The 25,570-nt window shown below is 44.3% G+C and overlaps 1 protein-coding gene across 4 annotated transcripts; it reads left to right on the top strand.

The window, feature by feature from the left end:
• Window positions 1–5,967: 5,967 nt before the first annotated feature.
• Window positions 5,968–25,320, top strand: LOC114160717 (UPF0606 protein KIAA1549). 4 transcript variants are annotated; one of them, XM_028043445.1, is made up of 20 exons: window positions 5,968–6,268; window positions 8,746–9,921; window positions 9,999–10,081; window positions 10,288–10,587; window positions 10,658–10,844; window positions 10,986–11,045; window positions 11,138–11,289; window positions 12,324–12,501; window positions 12,592–12,776; window positions 12,847–13,052; window positions 13,300–13,427; window positions 13,564–13,578; window positions 15,254–15,375; window positions 15,444–15,679; window positions 16,041–16,176; window positions 17,626–17,811; window positions 17,940–17,992; window positions 18,074–18,201; window positions 19,191–19,345; window positions 20,262–25,320. In XM_028043445.1, exons 1-20 carry the CDS (start codon window positions 6,001–6,003, stop codon window positions 20,484–20,486), a joined length of 4,179 nt encoding a protein of 1,392 aa, XP_027899246.1. In that variant the 5' UTR covers window positions 5,968–6,000; the 3' UTR covers window positions 20,487–25,320. The 4 variants fall into 4 exon arrangements, with proteins under 4 accessions (XP_027899246.1, XP_027899244.1, XP_027899243.1 ...); XM_028043443.1 differs by having other exon boundaries at window positions 15,167–15,363; XM_028043442.1 differs by having other exon boundaries at window positions 15,167–15,375.
• The last annotated feature ends 250 nt before the right edge of the window (window positions 25,321–25,570 follow it).

The following is a 25,570-nucleotide window of genomic DNA, read 5'->3' as shown; positions in this document are numbered from 1 at the left end:
CAGCTGATAAATGAATGGTTTATTGCTGACATTTCAGACACGTTATGTGTATTTAGCTCTTTATTATTATGTCTTCCTGAACTAAAGTAACACTTTGCACATACTGAGTAGCTCTGACTACTAGAAACTGTAGCAAGGAGAACTTTAACGTTTTCTTCATCCATTGACTCTGCTTCAGTCTGCTTGATGCTTCTTGTGTTTTTATCTAATGACTGAGCTTTATTTTCTCTAATAATTCCTTTATAAAGTGACAAAACTTCCATTTCTGTGTTTGTCGTTGTGCAGCAGCCAATGTAGCAGTGAAACATGGAGCTTATTTAACTGATTACACTGTGGTGATACCAAAGTTGCTTTAAAAGTTCAAATATTTTAGCACAGATTTGTTCATGGGATTCAGTTCAATAAAGCTTTGTTTATTTTGATGAGGGAGAGGGAGGGTCTAATGGGGGAAAAACTGACTAGAAAAGTAGCTCTGATTTAATTCAGCTCCAAAATATTCCTTTAATCCCAAAGAGAAATGAAATGCACACTACAGAGGTCCAACAGAACCAGAACAGAACCAGGGTTCTTAATGAGGTTGTCGAGCCTCTTCTGGTTCTGGTTCTGGTCCTCCTATAGACCCTTCTCTGTCTCCAGTCCAGTCTGTCCAGATGAACACTGGGGGTTCTATAATCCTCTGCTGTGATGGAAACAGGGTTTGACCTTTGACCTTTCTCTTGACCACTTGTTGGCAGTAAGGATGATTGTCCACCAGCTTTGATCCTCTGACAGCTGCAGAGTAATCTGAGTATTTCTGGAGATGACAGGAGTCGGACTGCTGGACCTTCATGATGTGGGTCGTCATGGCAACAGGTCTACAATCGTTGAGCGCAGAATAAAGCGGGATGTCTTCCACAACGCTGGAACAATCCGTCCATCTGATCCTCCTTTTGCCCGCAGCCTGAGATCTTCCTCCTTCCTGATTCTCTGATTTGGTTCCTCTGCAGTTTGTCCTCCAGGTTCTTCCTGTTCTTCTGTCTCTGATCTGGACTGGAGCTGCTTCCGTTCCCCGTCTCCTTCCTTAAAGGCTCTTTGGTTTCTTCAGGTCCCTGCTGATCCAGGGTTTGTTATTGTCTCTGTTCTGGTGGCGACGCTGCTGTCCACACAGAGGTTCAGATCAGTCATGGCTCTGATGTCATCTCCATGAGGCTGGCAGAGAGCGATCCAATCAGTAGCCTCAAAACAAGCCAGCATGGTTTCTTTAGCTTCCTGTGATTGTCTTCTCGCAGTATTCTTCTTTAGAGATTGCCTCTGAATAACGGCTTTATACTCCTGGCAGAGAAAAATAACATTGTGATCTGATTTTCTAAGGGGAGGTCTTGCAGTGATGTATGCAAACCTGACATTCACAACAAATCTAGAATTTGTTGCTGAGGAAACATTTAGTTTTGTCTGGCAGAAGAGCTGATTGAGTGTTAAAATGTTGGAAGTGCGGCAGAGTGAGACATAATTTAGATCACCAGATATTGTCACAAACACGTTGGGTGTTGTGGTTGTAGCTTAGCAACAACTGAACTGATGACTTCATGTGCAGCTGATGGTGGGATGGAAACAGCTGCCAAAATAACAGTGGTGAACTCTCCTGGTAAATAATATGGATAAAAACTCAGTATATGATGAGAGAAGATGTTCCATGTCCTGTACCTTTTGTGAAACGAAACTAGTCCAACTCTTAACTTTCCAGTTCAGACAGGATGAATAAAGAAAACTTTGCCTGTTGCATAAATGTCTCCTCAATGTAAAAATGTGCTAGTGAGGATGTTGATTCTCTCCAATATGATTTAATGTAGTGCATAAAAAACATTGTAGGATTCTTTAGCTATTAGAATAATCCACATTTACTGAATGATGATCGGAGGGTTAGACTTACCAGATTTGATTTTCTCTCTAGGTTTGAACATTTTGTCAGGTAATAATCTCTTCTGTTTTTCCGTATTTAGGTTAGTTTATGCTTATATTTGACTGGAGACCAAAATATATAGAGAGTAAAACGAAACTGATCCTGATCAGCGGAGACGCAGTGCCTTGGAGCAAGAAATTCCTGCACACAGTCTGAAGTCGATGTGTCCGGTTATTGGACCTGCCAGGACGAGCATGAGAACCAAACCTTTCATGAACCGGCTGTAAAAATGTCTGCAACAATCAAACAATCTAAAGTCTTCAGTTTTTGATAGAAGAGTCCGCCGGTGACCTCCTGGCTCGTTGCTGTCTGTAGTTTGAATCAAACTGGGCTCTACATAAACTCCGTACTCAGACCTGAACACCAACATCACAACAACTTAGTTTGAGTTTTTTCAGCTTTCCAATTTGTTGGGATTATTTATCTTGAGTTGTCTCTGGAGGTCAAAGGTCAATAATCTAGCTGTAGTTGTTTATCAGAAAACGATGTTGAACTGTCATTCTGCATGCGACGCTACCAACATTAATAACCTGCATGGTTCTGATCCAGAAGTTCAGCTCAGATGTTTGTTCTGTAATTTTCTGCACTAATAAAAATGTTTTATGTCTCACAGCAGAACTTTTCCAAGGCTGAAAGTTTTCATCATTTTAATGGACAGATTGTACAACACTAAAGAGTATTTCTATTTTATTTGATTCTAAATATACTAATAGCAAAGTTATTCAGAAAGGTATTACAAATGATTAAATATAATAAATTATTAAAGCTTTTAAAAAAGCAGACAAAAACTAAAACTAGGTGGGAATTTTTGTCTAAATACTTTTATCAGAACAAAGACTTTATTTTCCATGAGTTTCTTTCTGCTGAATATCTGGAAGCTTCAGATCTGAAGCAGAGGAAACGCGAATTATGATTGTTGGACACAGAAACAGGAAGTCCAGAAATCCACTTCCTCTTCTCCTCCATCACATCAGAGTTTTCCTCGGTTTAAATCTTTCATTCCTGTTAAGATGAAACACGTTAAACCATTTATAAAAACTGAAACAATAATCAAACTGTCAGGATCTTTAGTTATTTTGGGGATTTTATTTTTGATCATTTGTTTTGTGCTTTGCTTTAGTTATTCTTTTTGATGATATCAGTCAGTTGTTACTTATCTTAGTTAGTTAGTTATTTATTTTCTGGTTTGTTGGGTTAGATTTGATTGTTTCCTTTGTCGCTAATCGATCCGTTTGTTCCAGAATCTCTGACCGACCGACTGACGCCTCTGGATTCTTCAGTCGCTGCCGTCTGGTTTCTATTAAGTTTTTATTCTGTTTTTCATTAAACATTCATCAGGAATTTTCCACCTTCAACTAGAAATCAGGAGGGAAACGTCGCGTCACTGGCAGGAAGAAGAGAAGGAACAAAAGGTAATCAGGATCAATCAATATTCCATTGATTAGGTTTCAAAAGCAAATAACCTGCTGGTTTCAGTCTGGATTTAAAGGAACTCAGGGTTTCGGCTGTTTTTCAGTTTTCTGGAAGTTTGTTCCAGATCTGTGGTGCATAGAAGCTGAATGCTGCTTCATGTTTTGAGCCACATTTAGTTGTGTCTACTATCTTCTACTCTAAGTCAAATAAATTTAGATTTTGAGTCTAAATATGAATCTGTGAAAGATAAACTTACAGTAATAATTGAACTTTTATTCATTTTGTCAAACCTCAGAGTTTAATAAAATATCATTTCTAGGTTAGCACTTAAAAAATTGAAAGAAGGGGCGTGCCGTGGTGGCGTAGGGAACAGCGCAGCCCACACTTGGAGGCCCTGAGTCCTCGACGCAGCCGTCGCGGGTTCGATTCCCGGACCTGGCGACATTTGCCGCATGTCTTCCCCCCTTTCCTGTCAGCCAACTTTTCATATAAGGGACATTAGAGCCACAAAAGACTCTGGAGGGGAGAGAAAAAAACTGAAAGAAGAAGACAGGAGTGGGAACTATTTCCCAGAATGCTTAGCGGCATGTTTTTGTATCCTGAGATGGAAGATTGTTATTTATGCAGATGTTTATTTTAAAGCTTGAGGATAATGTGTTCACATTAAATGTTCTGAGCAGAATTCGTTGTGATGTTTAATAAAATTAATAAGATCAGAAATTTTGTTCTTGCCATTTGAAACAAGAATTTCAATTATTATAAAGTAAAATAATTATCTGAACTTGATATTGTGAGCTCTTTAGGTTGGGTCAATTTTTTCTTGCATATTGTAAAATAACTATTTGGTTTAATTTGCAGCATTAAGTTAAAACTCACAATTCAAGATTAATACACTTAAACAATACTTAGACAATTTGACTATTAAATCAACTTGATGAACTTTAATTTCTGAGCTAAAACCAAAACAATTTTCTTGTTGACTTAAATCGTTTTTCAAGGCAGGAGGTGAACGTTCATTTCCAAGTTAAACCAACTTCAAATGTTTTACAGTGTTGATCCAGCAGCAGATTTTTAATCCGTTCAGCGATTCAGAAACAGCAGCAGGGTTTACAACCGGGCGGTGTAGAGCTAGATGATGTAGAACTACATGTAGAACTACATATAGAACTAGATGATGCAGAACTACATATAGAACTAGATGATGTAGAACTACATGATGTAGAACTAAATATAAAATTATATGACGTAGAACTAGATGATGTAGAACTAAATATAGAATTAGATGATGTAGTACCGGGTGGTGTCTCTGCCTTCCTGGTTTTAGTCAGAACTCCAGCAGCAGCGTTCCGGACCGGCTGTCGGTTCTGGGGGAACCAGGTATCAAACTAATAGTGAATGTTTTGACCAATCAGAGGCCTCCGTTAAGACGTCTATTTGGGTCGGTTCTGGAGAAATGGGTCCAGTCGGATAAACATCTCTGGGTCACAGACGAGACAGATCAAGCCGCCCTTTTGGATCGGGACATCCTGAGGCGGTTCTGTTGGTACTGACGCTGGACGTGACCTGAATCTGTCGGACCGACGCCAACAGAACCGGGTCGGAGGGAGCAGGTGGATCTGCTGGAGGAGAGGAAGACTGCGGACCCAAAGGAGGAAGGAGAGATTCTGCAGGGACTTCCTCCTCTTCCTCCTCCTCCTCTTCCTCCTTCACGGCGCGGAGTGGAGAGGCGTGACGCGCCCGAACCGCATCTCCAGGATGGCAGGTAGGTCCGGCTGCTGGTTGAGGTTTTAAAGCATGCTATGGTGCTGATGGTTCGGTTCGGTTCGGATCCCTGGGGCTGATCTGCATCGCCGGAGCTCGGTGTCTTTAGGCGGCTGCAGCTGCGGCTCTGTGCCCGCTGCGGAGCCTTCAGCCTCGGATGCAGAAGGGAGGAGTCTCCGGTTCCGGAACCGTCAGGAATCTGGACTCTGGTGTTCTGCAGTGACCGGATGGCTTCGATTGGGCTCATAAGTGGGTCAATGTGAGAGGAGACCGGACCGAACCAGGCCGCGCCGGACCGAACCGTCAGAGGTGTGAGGAGCCGGGCCTCAGACATCAGATACGGACCGGTACCGAACCCTGATCAATCAGCAGATCTGAAATCCTGAACACGAACCTTTCAGGTCCAAATTGATGAAAGTAAAAACAGGAGCTGCTTCATGACGAAACAACCAGCGAGCTAATGGATCTGTACCGGTCCGGAGAACCGAACCGGTCCAGATTTCCAGAGATAGAAATTCCAGTTGGTTCGTTTTTAATCCGTGTTAACTTGTTAAAAATGTTAACTTGACGCCTTTTGGACCTTCAAAGAAGCAGAACCTTGGCCCGGTTCACCAGGTCCAGATATCCTCTCACTGGCCACTTTATTAGGCACACCTGGTTAGAGAAACTTCTGCTTGGACCTGATGACATCACAGCTGCTGCAGTTTCCATGAGCAACGTTGGTGTTGCCGCCAGAACCTTTAGAGGTTCTGTTGCAGACTCCAGGTTCAGTCGGGTCAGGGAGAGCAGAACCTCTGGGCCTTTGTCTCTGGAGGTCAGTGAAAGGTCAACAGGAAGCTGTAAGATTCGTTTGGTTCGGCTTTAAACCGTCAGGATGTGTTGTCGCTATGACAACACGTCCTGTACTGATGGCAGGTGAGTCAGGTGAGTGTCTCCTGCTGCCCAGGTCCTCCTGTCGGGCCCTCGGCTCCCAGCGTCGCCGTCGGACCACCGGCCCTCTGAGAATGTTGGACCCTGTGATCCTGCTGGGCTCCAGCTTCGGGACCGGGACCGGAATGGACCCCAGAGCCTTGTCATGCAGACAAACGCTCGCTGTGATGTTTCTGGTGGCTGGCACACTGGTTTCCATGACGACCACAAGCTCACCTGCTGCAGGTAAGCTGCATTTCTTACTTCTGCTGCTAAATGGTGTCGTGGCCTCCAGAAGAAGAATCTGGAATCTGTTTCTATTTCTGATTTTATCTTCATGTTGTCAATCCTCCCACGTCACTGACTCACTCTGTCCACACACACACACACACACACACACACACACACACACACACACACACACACACACACACACACACACACTCTCAGTGAGTCATGTGACCTGTTGACTGGAGGCTGGAAGGTACATTCATTTTTCCAGCATTCAGAAAAAAGCAGCTGCTGAAGCGTCGCATGAAAACAGCAAAGAGGAAAAACTTTTTCTCAGTTAAAAAATGATCATAAAATTATTAATTAATAATCATTGTTTCAGTTATTATTAGTCAATAGCAGCTGTAACTCGGAAGGTTTTTATTCTGGATTTAAAGGAACTCAGGGTTTCGGTTGTTTTGCAGTTTTCTGGAAGTTTGTTCCAGATCTGTGGTGCATAGAAGCTGAATGCTGCCTCTCCATGTTTGGTTCTGGTTCTGGATGCACAGCAGGCCATGTGGTCCGTCTTCCTGGTTTTAGTCAGAACCGCATCATCAACTACATCCACCAATCAGAACGACAGACCTATCTATCTATCTATCTATCTATCTATCTATATGAATCTTTTCTGCACGTGATTCTGCTGCGCGGCGTTGCCATGGAAACAGGCCAGCTGAAAGACAGCGACGCCTGTGTGTGTTTAAAGAACGAGTGGAAGCAGAACGATCAACTTCACTGAAAATCATCACAGCAAAAATGAGTTTTTGGCCGTGAACATAAAAAAATCATAAAAAATCATAAAAATCTGGACGGACTGGATGCCCAGTAGGTCCAGGGAACCTGCTGGACATCCACCTGCTGTAACTACAGTAAGTTTGTTTGGCTTTATTTTATTTATCCCCGTCTCTGTTATTAATTCATCCACTGAAAGGAACTTTCTGCTTATTAATCATTTCACTCATCAAAATCTAAATGAATAAATAAACATTTCAGCTTCATTCCATCATCCATCTGCTTCATCTGAGTGACAGAAAGTAAATCATTTCTGTCTGTGGAAATCCAACAGTTGGATTTTGACAGGAAGACTTTCCCAGCAGAACCAGAACCAGAACCAGGCGGTGTGCTGCGCTGACTGGAGGTTCTGAACAACCAGACTCACCAAGCCAGGAGTATAATTACTACAATATTTTCAGATCAATGCACATTATTATTTTACAAAATAATATGTTGGAACCTTATGAAAGTTAAAGTCAAATATTACAGCAAAGATCAACAGCAACACCATAAACCATCCAATCACAGCATTACTTCATGGTCAACGCTCTGCTGTTGATTTATGGCAGTGTTTCTCAAAGCCGGTCCTCAGCCTCCCTGCCCTGCATGTTTTAGGAGTTTCCCTTCTGCTACACACCTGGATTGAATATTTCGGTGATCAACAGGTTTCTGCAGCACTTGATGGTCATGCAGTCATTTGAATCAGCTTCTCTGTAATAGAGGCTCATCTAAAACATGCAGAGCAGGACTGAGGACTGGAATTGAGAAGCACTGCTTTATGGTAACTATGTACAGAATATTCAGAGTAAGTACCTCAAAATATGCAACCATTACAATAAACAGGTAAAACTGAAATATGACAAACATATCTGAGCTTTCTGCAGGAATCAGCTGCAGAGCTAAATGACAGCAAAGTGCTAACAGAACAAGAACTCTGCTATCATCAGAAACATTTATTGATCCAAACACAGCAATGAAAGTTGACCTGCAACCATGAGACTGAGGAGGAGCCAGAAAACCTTGGGGTGAGACGTTGTGATCCACGACTCACTTCCTGCTCTCATGTCTAATGGCTGCACTGGTTCTGCTGCTTTGACCAGAAAGCAGAGAAATCTTCCCTGAGCGACTCGTCTCCATGCAGGCGGGTTCTGTGTGTCACCAACCGACAGAACACGCCGCTACTGACGGTGTGCGCCGGCGTTAAGCTTGAGAGGAACCAAGTGGACACCTGTAGCTGAAAGGCAGAAGAACCAGGAAGGAAAGGCGTGACTGGACCAACCAGTTCATTGAAAAAAGTCCAAAAAGGTGCCGACAAGCCAGGGGACCGGCATGGCAGCCTAGTTAATTGTTTGATCATCACTTGGTTTTATTGTTCTTTCATTCAAGCACTGTTGTAAAATGGTGGAAATAATGTTTAAATGAAGCTGTCTAGTCAAAGGCCTTTTGAATGTTTTATAGCTGTTTTGTTCCGACACCCAGAGAAAAACAATCATCCCCTTCAGACTTTAGCTCTCAAGTCTGCATGAGTCTGGCTAGCGCCTCTTTATGACCAGCACGTTTCCATATCCAACACTTCTGTGTAATAAAGGTTCAGGTAGTTTGTGGCCCTCGGAAACTTTCAGGGGCCTAACGAAAAGTTCAGGGGTCAGAATCATCGCATTCTCTTTTATTCTCTACAGGTGTGTTGGATTTGAACAGGACAATGGGGTCATCATCACATCCATCATCACCATCACCCGCCCCCCCCAGGCGGCCCTCAGACTTTAGTTACCATGGTAACAGTGCTGGAGCCGGCTCAGCAGAGGACCAGGAAGCTGGGGCTCAGGGCATCCACCTACTGCTGAGACCTCCAGACCTGCTGGCCCCCAGTCTACCCCCAGTACTCCCCCCACTCAGCCAGCCCACCCTCACCCCTCCGCCCCCCTGGGAGCAGGGCCCCTCCCTGGAGGAAGCATGGGGCTCTGGGGACTACCTGGAGACCCTGTCCTTCATGGTGCCTGACGGGGAGGAACTGGGCCTTGCCACGCCACTACCGAGCCACCCTTGGGACGCGGACTCTGATGGGGACTGGGTCTCTTATGACACGGCCTTCCCGGCCCGTCCAACCCTCCCTCTGTTCTCCCGTCCCCTCATCACCCCCTCCTCCACCCCTGCTGTTCCCCTGCACACCCACACTGCCCATCTGGACGTTTTTTCCACATGGGATGAGGAATATGACCCGGAGGACATGATGCCTCTGGAACCGACGGAGGTGCTGCTGCCAGACATGAACAGTCTGGAGTACTACACCAACCTTCTGGCCCGGGAAAAGCAGAAGGAAAAGGAGAGGGAGAAGGAGGACCAGATACATGGTACCAAGTCCAGACCCTCCATTACTCCCACAACAACACAAACTCACCTTTCTCCTCTGACCCCAGTCCCAACCCTCAGTGGACCTCCACCAGATCATCCCCCACGAGGAGCCTTCCCTCCCCTTACTCCCTCACCTGCTCTTACAAGTCAAAAGTCACCTACCCTACCAAGCACCTCCCAAATCCCTTCCACTCCTGCTCCACCTTCTCCAAAAACCAAAGACCGTGCTCCAGGCCTCCCTCCTCGTCCCCCATCTAACACTTCCAGCCAGGTGCCACCCCCTCCCCCACTGGGACCACCGGTTCGGCCCGTCAAACCAGGAAGACCGTCGGTGATCACAGAAAAAACGGCAAAACCTCCAGCCATAACGACCACCACCCAGATTACCTCCATCAGCCTCACCAGAGGGCCCCCAGTTACCACACCCAAAGGGGCCCAGACTCCGCTCACCAGACAGTACCTGTGCAACGCCACCAAGCCTGAGCTGTACCTGGTCAGAGTGGGTAAGTTCCCCAGCCTGCATGTGACAGGAAGTGCTGCTTCTTTTTTCAGCCACACGATGAACTTGTTTGTTCTGCAGTGAGTTCTAAAGGCTCGTCGGCCGGGTTCAGTCATGTCCGCGATGTCCTGAGGAGAGAGTTCAACCGCTCAGTAGAGCTGCAGGTAATCACGTGAACCCAGGTACGGTCTCTGGCTTCAAAGCTGGTTCCTTATTATTAGGAAGTATAAGCCCAGTAAGTACTATACTTATGCACTTACTGTGCATAAGCTAAGCAACTCCAGCATGATTTCATCTGGAGGAGTTTTTCAGCATTTTCTGACTCCAGGACGAGCCAAACAAACTAGATTCTCTCTGCTCGGTTTTTCAGTTCCTGAGAACTCCATCCAGTTTTGCCTTTCGTGTCGTGTCTGGACCCATGATATTCACTGCCGTATCTGTCATCAACGCTCTCCGTCAGTCACCGCGCAGTTCAGGCCCCATTCCTACAGTTTCCCCTCTCTATACCATACCGGACCTCTGGTACCAGATCCACTCGGTGCTGCAGTTTGTTCCCACCCATGTTGACGTCAGAGTGTGCAACTTCAGTGAAAGGGTGGAGCGAGGGCTGATAATGGCATATGCAGAGAGCAGAAGGAGGTCACACGAGGCGGGAAACATCACCGTCCAGGTGAGTCTCACCTGTTCATTGACGCCCTGATATCAGGTCAGATAGTTACATCTCTGACTTCCTTACACAGCTGCTGAACATCACAATGAGCAAAGGCTGGCCAGCAGGGGGGCAGAAGGTTCCTGTTGACATCACTTTCGCTGTACGAGATGGGAGGGGCTACTTGGCGGGGTCAGAGGTTAGCGAACACCTGAGGAAGCTCAGCTTGGTGGAGTTCAGCTTCTATGTTGGATTTCCTGCTCTGCAGATTGCAGAACGTACGTCAACACACAACTGAAGGTTGAACATTCAGATGGCTGAATCGTTCAGCCACAACTTCAGTTTGAAAACTGTTCAAACTATTAAACACATGCACTGTAACAAGTGTGAGTTGAATTTTGAAATGCTTGTGTTCACAGCCTCCCACTATCCTGAGCTAAATATGTCCCACCACCTGCGTGACACGTGGGTCCGTACAGGTACAAACGCAGCTCAACCCACCCCAAAGAAGGTTTCAAAAGGTCAACCCTGCAGGTCTGAGACTTGTTCTCGGTGCTCTGTGCTGTTTCAGTCCTGCTGGGTGTTCATGAGCAGCAGGTGGCGGAGAGGAGTTTTAAAGCTCGACTGGAGCGACGACTGGCTGTGCTACTGGAGGAAGGACTGCAGGAGACAAGCAGGAGGCGCTGGAGAAGAGCAACCGCTGTGGGCAACAACAGTTTACAGGTAAAACATGAAACGTACAGTAAAATGATTCATTTTAATATGAAGGTCTTTCATGCCTGTGAAGGGTCATGTGATCATTTGACTGACTTTTTTGTAAACTGTCTCAAAACGACACTTGTGAATCGGCGCTTTCTAAATAAACTGAAATGATCTGTTGCATCACGTGGCAGAGCGACGGCCCGTCTGCATTTCCTTTGGTTTACCACCTCCTGTCAGATTACTGTTGAATAAAGGTCACTAGTGTGTATATATATATATATATATACCGTATATATATATATATATATATATATATATATATATACCGTATTTTCCGCACTATAAGGCTCACCTTCAATGAATGGCCCATTTTAAAACTTTTTTCATATATAAGGCTCATAGAATAGACGCTACAGTAGAGGCTGCGGTTACGTTATGCATCCATTAGATGGAGCTGCGCTAAAGGGAATGTCAACAAAACAGTCAGATAGTCAAACTTTATTAATAGATTACAAACCAGCGTTCTGAAAACTCCCTTCATTCCCAAAATGAATAAACAGCTGTTTTATTATTTTCCCCGGGGTCAGAATCATCGCACGTAAAGTCAGTGACGTGGTATTTTGGTGACACAGTTTATCTTTTAACAACAGCAAGGTACAACATATAGTGGAGGGGAACTTTTCCGTAAAAAACAGTCTGATACCGCGCCTTATGGTGCGGATAATAGGGTATATAAAGTCAATTGAATGGAATTGCACCATCTGATTCTCCAGGGTTTGGGCACTGGCTTCCTATGCAGCCTGAACTTTTGTTCTATTTTGTGTTTCACCTGTGCAAAATGTACCCAGGACGACAGACACATTGAATACATTGATAATGTTAAGATTTAAAACAAAATCAAAAACCATCTGTTTATTTGTTCTTCATTATGGTTCCTCATGAGAAAACCAATTTCCAAAATATGCATTCAGATGCAGGACTCCCTGTATCTAAGGTGGAATCGGTCGGCTTGGAAATTCTGTCTCATGTAATAAATCCCAACGGTTGTGTGTCAGGTGGTGCGGATATCCAGGCTGTCCGGGCCAGAGCGCCCCCTGGAGGTGTTTTACTTCGTAGAGGGTCCAGGTGGGGAGAGAGTCCCGGCAGAGGTAACTGCAGCCACCATGAACCGCCTGGACCTTCAGAGGGCCGCCATTGTCCTTGGACACCGAGTCCAGAGGCCTCTGGCTCAACGTGAGTGAGAAGCTAAATCAGAGACAGATGTTCCAGGGCTTTTAATCTGAGGCATCAGGTCAGACTCATCTGTTCCTGTCCTGTGTCCAGCTGTAGAGACTCTTTCTGTTCCTCCGGCCGAGACTCAGAGCAGCAGCATTTGGTTGATCGTAGGTGTGGTTGTCCCTGTGCTACTGGCTGTCTTCATTATCATCATTCTCTACTGGAAGCTTTGTGGGTCTGAGAAGCTCGAGTTTCAGCCGGATGCCATCAACACCATCCAGCAGAGGCAGAAGGTACGAAGTGGTGGATTTCCTCTGGTTGAGATGGAAACGAGTTCAAGTCTGACACTGGTATCCTCTGCAGCTTCAAGCTCCTAGTGTCAAAGGCTTTGACTTTGCAAAGCTCCATCTTGGTCAGCACAGTAAAGACGACATCATGGTGATCCAGGAGACGGGTCCACTACCTGCCCCAATAAAAGAGGCCACGCCCTCCGACGGTGGAGACCTCAATACTCCCAAGTCCAAAGGATCATCCACTAAAGCAGCACGTTCAAGTCGCCGCAGGGGAAGGTCAGAGAACTCCTGTAAAACTTCTTTAAATAGTTGAGTTTGCTAAACATTTCTGCTGCTTTGGTCACGTCAAACAAACATTCAACTTTAAAATTATTCTCCTGCTGTCTGGATAGAGGATGTAGATATGGCCCTGATATCTCAAAACGACTACAACCCTTTTAGAAAAGTCCTCAGCAACATTTTTCCACCTATCAATTCAGTTTATGTTCAACCAGCTGCTGGACTGAGACATTGTTCTCCTTAGGCTCAGCCCTTCAGACGGAGACTCGTTAGGAAGTGAGCAATCCAGTGGCAGGGAGTCGGCAGAGGAAAGCACCAGACCTGTGGCCACACCCAGTGAGGGCAAACACCACAGGAAGGCCCCTAAAAATGGTAAGAGCTGGTGATGTCATCATGTAAAGCTTGAGTAGGAAGGAGTCACATATTAGGATAATGGGGAGCAGATCAACATATTGTTTTTTGATCAATTTTCTTTCCTTTCTTCTATTTATTGCACCCGTGAATGAAGGGAGGAGCAAAATAGGTAAGTTTAACCCTTTATTCATCGATGCTACTGTTATTCTTATTACTTGCCTCATCCCTCACATACAGCTTCAACTTGCTTATTCTGAAGTAGATGCAAAACGACGCTTTCATGAGCAAAATCCAACCTGGAAAATAAGGCAGATGCTTCTCATCCCAGAAGGATCTGGCAATGGATTTAAGGAATCTGGTGGTATTTATGTTGAGGAAGGTGACTACTGGACTGAAAAACTGAGTGCAGACCACTGAGAAGCAACCAGGAGACTAAGCAACTGGGTAAAACAACTAAAAAGCCCATCAAAAACTCCCAGAGATGCGCAGCATGTGACCTCGCTTCAGCTCTTTAATTAAACACAAGTTTAAACAGTAACATCCTGGACAGCTGAGTTTTCAAAAATGAATTTGATTGTGTGGGATGACAGGAGGAGATGCACAGCATCAATGTTGGGGGAATGCAAAACATCAACCTCTTCAGCTTTTTTTTCACTTGACCAATGTGCATCATGTGGGAATCAGACATAGAATCAGCTCTTCACTCTGTACGGCTTGTCCCACTGCGACCCGTATTCTAGACTCTAGGGGGCAGTGTAGAGTAAGCATAGCAACATGTTGAGAAATACAAAACAGTTTTTAGTGGCAACATGGCGACATCCATGAATGTGGTGGTCTTTATGGGCAGAATCGTGTTGGTAAGAATGGAAGTTATTCTAATAATTCATAAAATTGACTTTCTGTCTTTAATTAAAACTAAAGAGATTCAGTTTTTAAGTATTTCCTAAATTTTGTCCAACAAATAAATTTCTCAAGTGAAAATTTGATCTGGAAAATGTTGCTTCTGTTTTATGTTGCTGTTGGGAGTTTGGAACAGATTTTTTATGGGAGGCTGTTTGTGGGTTTTGATTGTAAAATGTCATTATTTCTGTCTTAAGAAACAGCATCTGTGTTTGGACTGAAGTGCAAAAACAACAATTTTGAACTTCCTTTAAAATAAGTCAAATTGGAAAATCATATAGTTTAGATCTTAAAGCTAAAACCCAGCTAGACCTCAGTTTTTATTTCATAGGTTGCTTCAGTGCTTGATTTCACTCAATTACTTATTTTTACACCAATTTTTGGACATGTTTTAGTTTCTATGTAATCAATGTGTCTTCAGACTCTAATATACGTGAATAGTTTGGTTTTGCCCGCTGTGGTTGTCACCAGGTGTTTGCAGTTGAGTTGGTGATCAGTTCACCATCACACTATTTTCACATTCAAATGAATACATGAAAAGACATTTGGCTGTCAGTCGGGTCGGGTCGGTTCCTCTGCAGACTCCACTCTTCACCTCGTCTCAAACTAACAGATTTTTGTCCACCTCTTGCTGCTGACTGTCCCCATCAACCCCAAGCCAACCGACCGCGGCGTCCTCACGCTGTCTCGGTCTTTCTGTGAAATGACGAAGGCATCAGAATATAAAATACTTGTAGATTTAACTGCTCTACTTGCTACCAGGTGGTTGATTGATGTGTGTGAAATAATAAAGATTTCTTTGACTCCTTTTCGGTTTGAACAGCTTCCTGATCAGTCAGTTGTTCCTCTACCCCCAGCGGTCCCATCAGGCAGCGGTCCAGATGAACTTCTCTCCTCATCCTCCATCTTTGACCACGTTGACCGTCTCTCCCGTGGCTCTTCAGATGGAACCCGTCGCCAGGCCAACAAGGTGCAACTTATCGCCATGCAGCCACGACCAAGTCCGCCTGCGGCACATGGCCCGCCACAGCCGAGTCCGTCCCTTACTGAAAAGGTCAATACTGAGGTAGGTCAGGCATGTAATCCACACGCTGCCATAAGTCATAATAAAGCTTATTTGCTGTTGTCCAACAGGTGGCGCTAAGGCACAAGTCTGAGATCGAGCATCACAGGAACAAACTGCGTCAACGCGCAAAGAGGCGGGGCCAGTGTGAGTTTCCTTCCATGGACGACATCATGGATGCTTTCGGAGACGGGCCGGTTCAGAGCGAAGCAGCCCAGCGGCTCTACAGCTCCGCCCACGACCACATGGACTGCATCCTTCAGGCCGAGGGAGCCTCACCTCTGACCCCCGCCGACTCCAGGAAAAGGTCAGGGTTGGCCAACGACATCCAAGCTGACAAGTTTGAACTGGGATAAATCTGTTATCTGTTTGTTAGAAATAATAAAATGATCTGGTTACTTTAAGAAATAAATGTTAAATGAACTCAAACACACATTACCTGTTTAACTTCAGGTTCTGCTTTCTTTACCTTTAGTAGTTTCTGATTATTTGGATCCCGAGGAGCTTAAATCTAACTTCGCTGAATCTGTTTTCATGCTTCTCTGCACTAAAGTTGCACTTCTTGTCTCAAAGGAAATAATCAAAGCAACACTTGATCATTTAAAGCTAGATAATCCAAGGTAGCTCAAAGCTGAATCAAGTCCTTTTTGTATGTTTTTTCTCTCCAGAGGGAGGCGCTCTCCTCGGGGCCGGAGGCCTCATCAAGGACCAGGAAGTCTTCCAGATACAGACAGAGATCGGCTGCTCACAGACCAGAGCGCCACCTACAGGAAGTACCCCGGACTCAACAATGTAGCGTACATGGTGGGACAAACCAAAGTTAACCATAAATCTGTGGGAAATATTGGAGCAGCACAGCTTTGGGAAAATACTTTTAATCATTTGCTATGCAGCTGGAAATTAGTTGGTAAAATCAGTCAACAGTCGTTCCACTAATCAGGAAACATCCGTCAAACAGAACTGGACCAATCACAATGAGAGAGGGATGTCATCAATAGGTCTTCATTAGTGGGCGGGGTCTGTCAGATTGCAGGTTAACTTCCTGTCACTGAAATTAAAAATTGTTCAGAGTGAAGCTGTCTGTTCCTCACCTGGCCACAAGGTCACCAGGAGGAGGAGAATCAAGCCAGCGTAGTGACGGATAATAATATGTACATCATGCCAAGTTAATGTTCTGGTTCTGGTGTTTTACACCGCAGATGTACGGCTTGCAGCTCATCCCACTCCAAAAGATGGCAGAACTTCTGACCAATCAGTCGTTCCTCTGTTCCTCCTCGTACAGCCGTCCCATCAGGCACCGGTCCAGATTAACTTCTCTCCTCATCCTCCGTCTTTGACCATGTTGACCGCGGTTAAATTAAACGCTCCTCCATACTGAACAGCTGCCTGATGTCTGCTGGTCCACTGCAGTGGTTGAGATGTTTGGAGTTTGCGAGAACCCGAATGAAAATGGGGGAAGAACTGTGCAGAGTACAGTAATCTGTTTTTTTTAAATTAAATTTGAACATTTCTCAGTGACCTAACCTGCACACCAAAGAGAAGAGTTGTTTTGGAATATTTGTATTCTGACATTTGGTCAACTTTTATCACTCCTTTTGATGCGTAGAAGAAGAGCACCTGCTGCACATTGTGCCAGTGGGGCTCAGCAATGCCCCCTATCTATGTGGCATGGTACTTTCTGCCTGGCCCTGCACATTCTCACTGCACCATCATGGCTGGTCAGAAAGACCAAATATTAGTTATTAAATATATCAGACACACTGGAACATCAGCATGTGTGATCAACCATGAATGTAAACAGAGACACCAATAAGCATGCACCAGCTATCTACTTTATTCCTTTGTGTGTGACACAGCGCCCCTAGAGGTGAGACATAGTACTGCCTCGCCTCATACTTTTTCCATGTATTTGAACAGGCAATGCGTAAATTTGGAAATTTTACAGAAAATAAAATTATCGATAAATGGACAAAATAATTTTCTGTCATTGCTATCACCACTCTTACTCGTCATGAGGTCAAGTGAGGCACGGCTTGACCTGCCTCACCAAGGCTGTTTGTTAGGCTGATGGTCATTATGTTACGGTGGTTGGTAAGAGCACCACAGTTCAGCTGAGGATTGGTCTGATGTCGCTCTGATGGGGTCTTTGTGATATGATCAAATTTGACTTACCCGTCCGATTCAGATTCCCTGCTGGGTCCGTTAAGAACCACCACCACAGCTGAACATCTTCTCTGATGTGTTTCCTGGCAGTCGGACCCTGACCTGCCCCCAGACCACGGCAGTCCCTCCCCTACTGATGAGGTCTTTGACTCAGCCCCAGCTCCACCTCCTTACATGCCCCCCCAGCCTTCTATTGAGGAAGCCCGGCAGCAGATGCACTCCCTGCTGGATGACGCCTTCGCCTTGGTATCACCATCTTCACAGGCCAGCGGTGTGGTGAGTGAGCCGGGCGATGGGCAGTTGGTGTCTTTAGCTGCAGCCCCTCAACCCCAACAACTTATTCTCCACACTGAGATCAAATACGTTAGTTATGCACTGTGAAACGTTTCTACTTTTGTCCGTAGAGATATGCGGAGTTGGGAGTCTCCCCCACATCCATCCAGGGTCTGCTGCAGAGGTCAGCTTCATCTGGACACTTAGAAACACGCCCAGGTCTGTAGACTGAAGGATTAATCCAATGTGTCTGTGTCCCAATCAGGCAGGGCCTGGGCTCAGGAGGATATGTTTCTACTGGAGAACAACTGCAGGAGTCAATGTACTCCAACAGGGGGAAGTACGAAGACCCTCCTTCATCCTCCAGACCCCGACCTGTAGGGGGCAGTACAGGTACAATCAGCAAACACCCAGCCTTCTGCTCTTTGAGACCATTCTGCAGACAGAAAAGAGTCACCACACTCCTGCTATCAGCCCCACCAACAAATTGGTGACCCAGTAATACTCTTAAGCCCCCCACATACTCGGGCATGGGGTGTGCACTCCGTGATCCGCGCGAACTCTGCGCATACTGTCGGCGGATGGTTGAGACTTTATATTCAAGCATACTGATTGCCTAAAATTGTCTTGAGGCAAATTTCCTTATTTACCACAATCCTAGTGGATACTAGCAAGTTTGATGAGATAGTTGGGTGGCTACCTTTGTTTCTTCTCCTTCTGGGAAACCTCAACACACCTGTCAGAGAATGGTTGTCACATGTCGGTTCATCCCGCAAAGTCAGAGAGCCGCTGCTGAGTCAGCTGAGCGTCCTGCTGCTCTTTGGGGCAGAAGAGCTCTGAATCCAACTGTAATCAAACAGGATCCACCCATAATAAGCTTAGTTTATTATGTTCCAGAAGCACAATTTGATGTGCAGGTATGTAATGATCGATGTAATAATTTGTGCAGGTATCCAAAATGAGCATAAACCCAATCATCAGTGCTGTTTGAAGAAAAAAAAAAGTCACACTCAAATTATCAGACCACCTCTCTGCTCCGCTTTCTGTATAAAACATCAAGTCAATATTTGTGTAAATATAGTTAAGAAAGCCTGTTGCTGTGAAGCATTTTTGCTTGCGTTTCTGTGACATCACCACATCAAGTTGACTTTAATCATGTTGATGTCGACTTTAAAATAATATGAAGAGATGTAAGCCCTACTCTCATCCTCAGCAGCTCGGTGTCTCATAAAAACCTGTTTGATGTTAATATTTCCACCGGGTAGCGGTCATAAAAATGGATCTTTGCGCGGACATGTCCGGCGGACGTCCACGGACTGAAGTAGGCCCGAGTATGTGGGGGCCTTTATTGTCTTGTCTGTGTCTTTTCTGTTACCCTCCAGGGGCACAGCTTCACCATCTGACTCAGGTGGGTTTGTCCAGTCAGATCGGTGCGTACCCTGGAGTAGGTCGCAGCATGTCTGGACCCACTGGCTCCAGCTGGCACCAGCAGCACTCAGACCAGGACCTGTCCAGACCTGGAGGTAGCAGAGAGAGTGTAAGTCATGAAACAGATGAGATCCAGACCATACAGAACAGTTATTAAAGCAACATCAATCTAGGAGGCAGATATCAGAATAAAAGTACAAGTTTATTAAAACAATTGCAATTGGAGAAAGGTCATTTAACACACATGAGTGTCAAAGGAGTCTCTCTGAGTCTGTCGCTCAGGGGCCTCCTATTATACAGACTCAAACACGTAGCCAATGGAAAGATCATTAACCACACAAAGAAAGGAAAAAAACAATAAGTACAGACAGTTTCTTGACAAACAGGTCATCGTTGGAAACATCTGCAGTCTCGAAGCATTGACACCCTAACCACAAACGCCTCTGCATATAACACTTTTATTGACCTTTTGTTGTACGTGTTTTACTGCAGAATCAACAAGTTTATTCTTAGACAGTTAAGTGGGAAAAAACCTATCTATTGTCCTTTTGTTCAACTCACAAGTCTTGCACTGGTGCAGCTCAGGGGCCCCAATTAACGGTCGGCCTTTGAGTGAGCTCAATTGTGGTCAGGAAGTTCCCTGTTAAAACAAATCTCCGGAAAGCGGACAACTTGTCACTCTAAACTGCAGTAGGTGTCAGAAACTGTGACCTTTAACACATTTAAACATACAATAAAACGAATGAGGAATAAAATGAGTAAAGTTAATAAAACAATCAATAATATGGTAATCAATAACCTCAAATAATAAAAGTAATCAATAAGAGTAAATAATAAAAGTAATTGATAATAAAAAGTATTCAAAACCTTTATGAAATAATAGTCAGTAATAATTTACCTCAGTCAGCCTTGTTGTTCCTTTTCAAAGTTCTTCATAAATGAAGTGCAATGGGATGCTAAAGATGTTCTGATCTACCCCCTCGCCCCATTTGCTGTGAATTAACTCATCCTTGTTTTTTCTCCAGGTGCTGTCGTTCCCTGAGTTCTCCTCTTCATCTGTTTTTCAAATGCCCAGCTCTTCGTTACGAGACCCATCGGCTCCACCCCTCCTCTTAACCTCGCCCACCCCAGAATATCCACCAGAGGATGCCTCTCCATCTGCCCACACATCCGCCTCTCTCATCAAGGCGATCAGGGAGGAGCTGCGACGGCTGGCCCAGAAACAGGCGGCGGTGACCAGCTACCCTTAACTGACCTGCACCTTTTTAAATCAGGAGTTACAGCAGCTGTTCTACTAGTTGGTTAAGTACTGTGCCGCTAAGCATAAAATACCCATGATCTAAACGGCAGCGTCTCCTGACGACCACCAGGACTTAACAGGGTTTTGTCTTTTTATGTGTCGGTCCACTACCCCTGAGTTCATCGCCCAGATTCACATTTCCACTAAAGTGCTTCCTGGAGTAGATCACTGAGGGATCGGCCGACCTGGACTTCTACACTGTATCATCCTTTTTGAACTTCTGGAACAACAATACAGCCCCCAACCATGAAATGAGAGGCCCCTCTGGAGTTGTGAAGTTGATGGCCTTTTGTGGTCTAGTCATCTACCTTCAACTCTAGGAGCTCGTCCCTCTTGGCCTTGTGAAGTGGATAATACCTGTTGGAGTTCTGAAGCAGAAGCATCGCGATTGGTTTACTTTTGAACTCGGATTGTACTTCTCAATTTCTGAAGCTATCTTAGTCAGAGAGTTTTCAGTTGGTCTTCAGTGAGTTAGCCACACATCCTGCTCTTTTGGTTAAAACAATATTGTTGACCTTGCAGAGTGAATGTCTCTAGGAATTGTACAGCAAACTGTTTTGCTGTTGTCTTTGAGTTCCTGGTTCCTTTAAACCTTTGGTCATTGCTCCCTTCTAGAGTTCTGAAGGCTGGGCTGACCCATCAGTCCTTGTTGAGGTAACTCTTCACATGAAGAAAACTTCTGAACCCTTGTAGACCCGATGATGGGTCTTATGGTTCTACAGCAGATGATCACTTCTGGATGAAATTGACCTTCTGCATAATCTGGTGTGGGTTTCCCCTTTTAGAGTTTTAAAGATGTTGCTCCAGTGTTTTCTAGTTTAGTCAGGATTCTTATGTGGACTTTATTCAACCTTCTTAGCCTTCTGAGATAAATGGGAAACTCTGAAAATCTACAGCAGATCATGGTTTCCAGGATAATTAGGCCGTTGTTAACCTAGAGGGAACATGTGAAGCTCACTGTCCTTCCAGAACTTGTGGGCATTTGCCCATTCTTGGGGTGTATCGTTCCTTCTGAAGTTCTGAAGTGGGTAATCTTTCTGGATTCCCTGTGGTGCTAATTGTCAGCCTCATTACATTTAAACATTGACCACATACTGCCTTCCATGATCCATCAGCCATGGTGATCATGTATGCATCTACCCCCCATACAGAAAATAGATTTGCACTGTTTATAGCAGGAGGTGCAGCAAAGTTCTGACAGCATGACAAACTATTAGAAAAAATACACACACACAAATACATACATATATATATATATATATATGTGTGTGTGTGTTTGTTCATATAAAGGTATATAAATGAAATTTTTAGAAATAGAATCCCAATGAGCACAATATTAATGTGAGAGTTATTATTGGAGTATTGAGATGTTCTGTATTTTTTATTGCTTATATATGAAATGATGCTTTAAATGCTTTATTTAAATCAAAAAAAGACCAAACTACTGTTCCATGGTTGTAAACTCTTGTGTTTGAGCTTGCTGTAGATTCTGAGGCCGTTTGTTGCGCTGCATCGCTGCTAGCTTGTGTGTTTGTGTATCAGTGGTAAAAAAAAAAAAAGAAACTGCAGCAAAATCATCACTTTTCCAGCTTTTTGTGATTTATCTGTTGCTCCCGTCTGTTTTCTGTAGACACTGAAGATGGCGCTAATATTATGTTGGAGATGGGAGTCTTGATATTCTTCTCAGCTGCAGCTGCTTCTCAATGAACAGTTTGATGCTGCACACAAGAAGAACAGCCATGAAAAGAATGATTCCTTTTTTCAGTGACGGTCCCGTGTGTTCTGGTGCTGATGGCGTGTTTCTGCTGTGAACAGCCTGAACTTCCCCTGGACTCATTTCCCCCCCCATCTCTGGTTTGTGGCATTTCCAGTGAAGTCAAAGACACCGAACCAATTTCTTAAAGGAAGTCTGTTAATATGTTTAACCTCATCATAGTTTAATAGAGATTACAAGCTCAGAGGAAGCTAACCCTAACCCTCATTTGTGACAGACAGGAGGCATCAGCACAACTTGGCCTTTAATACTTAAACTTTGCTGATGAAACATCTTCCTGTTTCCATCTGCTTCGCCTCTGAGCGTGCTATAGAGCAACATGTAAGTTTGAATGATTATTAATGTTATTATTATCATCTATTTCTACCTTGGAATGTTATTTTTTTCAAAGGATCAGTGAAAAATAGGAAAATCAACTAATATATAAAATTGAGAAGATCAATTGTCTGACTGATGGTGTTCACAGGTAGAAATAAATGCTGGAAACATTTAAATAATAATAAAAATAGACATTTTTTGGCTTCTATCCAAACTAAAGTGTAATTTCCAACATTTCTCACTATCGCCCTCCCATGGCCATTCTAGAGAGCATCATTTCTGCCCTAAACCTGCAGTTTGACTCTGGTTCCTAAGTTTCTTTTCCTTTTCTCCTCTCCAAAACAGAGAGGAGAAAAGGAAAAGAAACTTGGGAACCAGAGTCAAATTGAAGGTTTAGGGCAGAAAAAGAAACGTCACCAACCTGAGCTGTTGGTGACGTTTAGTTTCCATGGGATTTGGTGGAACTTTTCATATTTTGGGAGCGTAATCGCTGAAACAGAATTATCGGCAACAGACCCACACATTTAGCATCTGAACGAGACCTTGTTCAGTTTCATGAGGTTTCCAAGCGACCCCACCCTGCAGCAGCAGGAAATGTCCAGAGTGAACTCGGTGGTGGTGGGAGCTTAAGTTTCAGGGGAAAAGGACCTAGTGATAAAACATAAGAAGTGCTGCTCTGGTCCAAACACCTCGGTTCAAAGTCGGGCTGACGGAGGTTTACTGGTTTCTGCTCAGGTCAGTCAAAGAGCTGTGTTTGTCTCGCTGAGAGCTTCTTTAACAGCAACATGTAACCATAACAACGCTCTACATTGTTCAGACAACGCTGTCCAATGAAAGGATAAGGTCCTTTTTCATTTCTACATATGAGTCAAGCTGAACGTTTGCATATTTCCATCAGATCCTAGAATTCCTCCTGAGGTCTTGAATTTTGTTAGAGGAGAAAAAAGCTCCTATGTTGTCCTGTTAGGATAAACCAGCTGAATCAAAATGTCCATTCCTCATTTAACTGAACTACAATAAGAGAATTCTCTATTGGGCTAGTGTTGGACTTTCTGCAGTTGGGATGCTTCATGTTCTGGTTCCTTAAAAGTTAATGTGACTCCAACAACCAAACCTGAGGCACGGGCCATTATTAGTTTATTTCCTGTTTGTGGCAGCTTTACTGGAAGTCTGCACACATCTAGATGAAACCATGCTGGAGTTGAAGTGCAGTTTTGGACAAGCTGCTTCTTCTTTTGTCCCATGGCGTCCACAAGCCCAGCTTGTCCTGACGCTTTGATTCAGCGTCTCTCTGCTGAAAGAATCTGTTGCTTTCTGAAAAGCTGTTGACCTTTTGTCTGTTTGTGTTTCCACATGAGCTTCTGCTTTTCTTGGCATGTTCCTCCATGTCAAGGCTTTAGCTGTTTTTGGTGTCCCCAATAATGTTCAGCATGCTGCTAAAATATGTAAAAGTCCAAACAGTGAAGAGTCGTTTCACGTCTAGGTCAGTGAGCAGTGATTAATGTCTCGGCTCATTATTCATCAGCTGTTTTTATTACATTTCCAAATGATATTTTTTGATCTAAAAGAAGATGGTTCTAGTAAATAGTGTATAAATGAAAGTGGATATGATGTTGAATAGAAATATATATATAAATATATCTAAAAAATATTTTATCTGTGATTGCTGAATGGACTGGAAGATCAGCTGGGCCTGGTGCCAACTCATCCTTCATGGGCCAACTGCAGAATGCTACTGGTTTGGAACTCTCTGATTGGACAATGCACCTGTCCGTCAAGCTGTAGGGCTTGGCCACGCCCACAGGATCACATGGTGCTATTTCACAGACTCCAGGTGGATCTGAAAGTTATCAGATCACCATCATGAAAAGGACAAAAGTCCTGCAGATTGTTCCAGTCTGCAGGTTCCTCCTGAATGTTTCCAGCAAACAGTCACAAGGTGGATGTTCATCATGACAAACTGCAGATCCAGGAGACGGCACCTCAGAAGATCCTTCACTAAGCAAACAGTGTCCAAAAATATTCGGTTTGGGGTTTTGTGATTCTCACATCTGCAAAGCTTTTTTTTCTCCTTCGTCACATTGGACCTAATAATGTACAGTATCATTTTTACCTGAACTATGTAGATTTTTGGACCAACTGACTCACCGTTGTAGTACAAAACTGGTATTGTAGATCTACTTGTTTAGAACAAGCGGTAGCTGGACCGTCCTCATGGTCTCCAGGCTGCCAGGCGAACCATGAGTTGATTGTAAAGTCAAAGCTTGAGTTGGGTCCAAAGAGACCCAGAATGGGAGCCAAAGACCTGTGGTCGCACAGGGTGGGTTCATCCAAACTAATTCTGGGTAGGAAACAAAGTGATGAACAACCCTTGACCTTTGACCCCACTCTGAGAAATGAAGAATCTCTGGTCCTCAGTGAAAACTGCAGCTTTGTCATGAAGGAACATCCACTCGGCTGTTGCTCTGAGCTCAACCACATTCCTGTTTGTTCTTCAGAACCCGACAGCCCGCCCTGACCCGGTGAGTCCAGCTGTGATCTGAAGCGGGACCGGCGGTCCGGTCCGGGCCGGGTCTCAGGGTCTCACGGCGAGCCTCGCCTCCTAGACGCTCTGTGAGCTTCGTAATCTGGTGTTTCAAGTCCGACTGATTGTGTTAACAGACATTAAAGAGACATTCGGAGTCAAACCCGTTGTTGTCATTTGTGAACATTTTCTGGTTTTATTCATTTAAACAGATTAAATATTCTAAATGCTTCTCTGCTGTGCTGGAAAATCCTTTCTTATATGGGATAAAAAAAACCAACTTTACTAAAGTGTTTCTTAAAATTAGCGTTGCTTTTATTGTAAAGTCCTCTGATCTCAAAACACAAAGACCTGTTTATTTCTGGAGATGTTTTTATCCTGATAGAGAACATGTTCAACCCAGAAAGCTCCATATTTC

Source organism: Xiphophorus couchianus, chromosome 17, assembly GCF_001444195.1.
Source record: "Xiphophorus couchianus chromosome 17, X_couchianus-1.0, whole genome shotgun sequence".
Taxonomy (NCBI): domain Eukaryota; kingdom Metazoa; phylum Chordata; class Actinopteri; order Cyprinodontiformes; family Poeciliidae; genus Xiphophorus; species Xiphophorus couchianus.
This window is presented reverse-complemented; position numbering and strand designations above follow the sequence as displayed.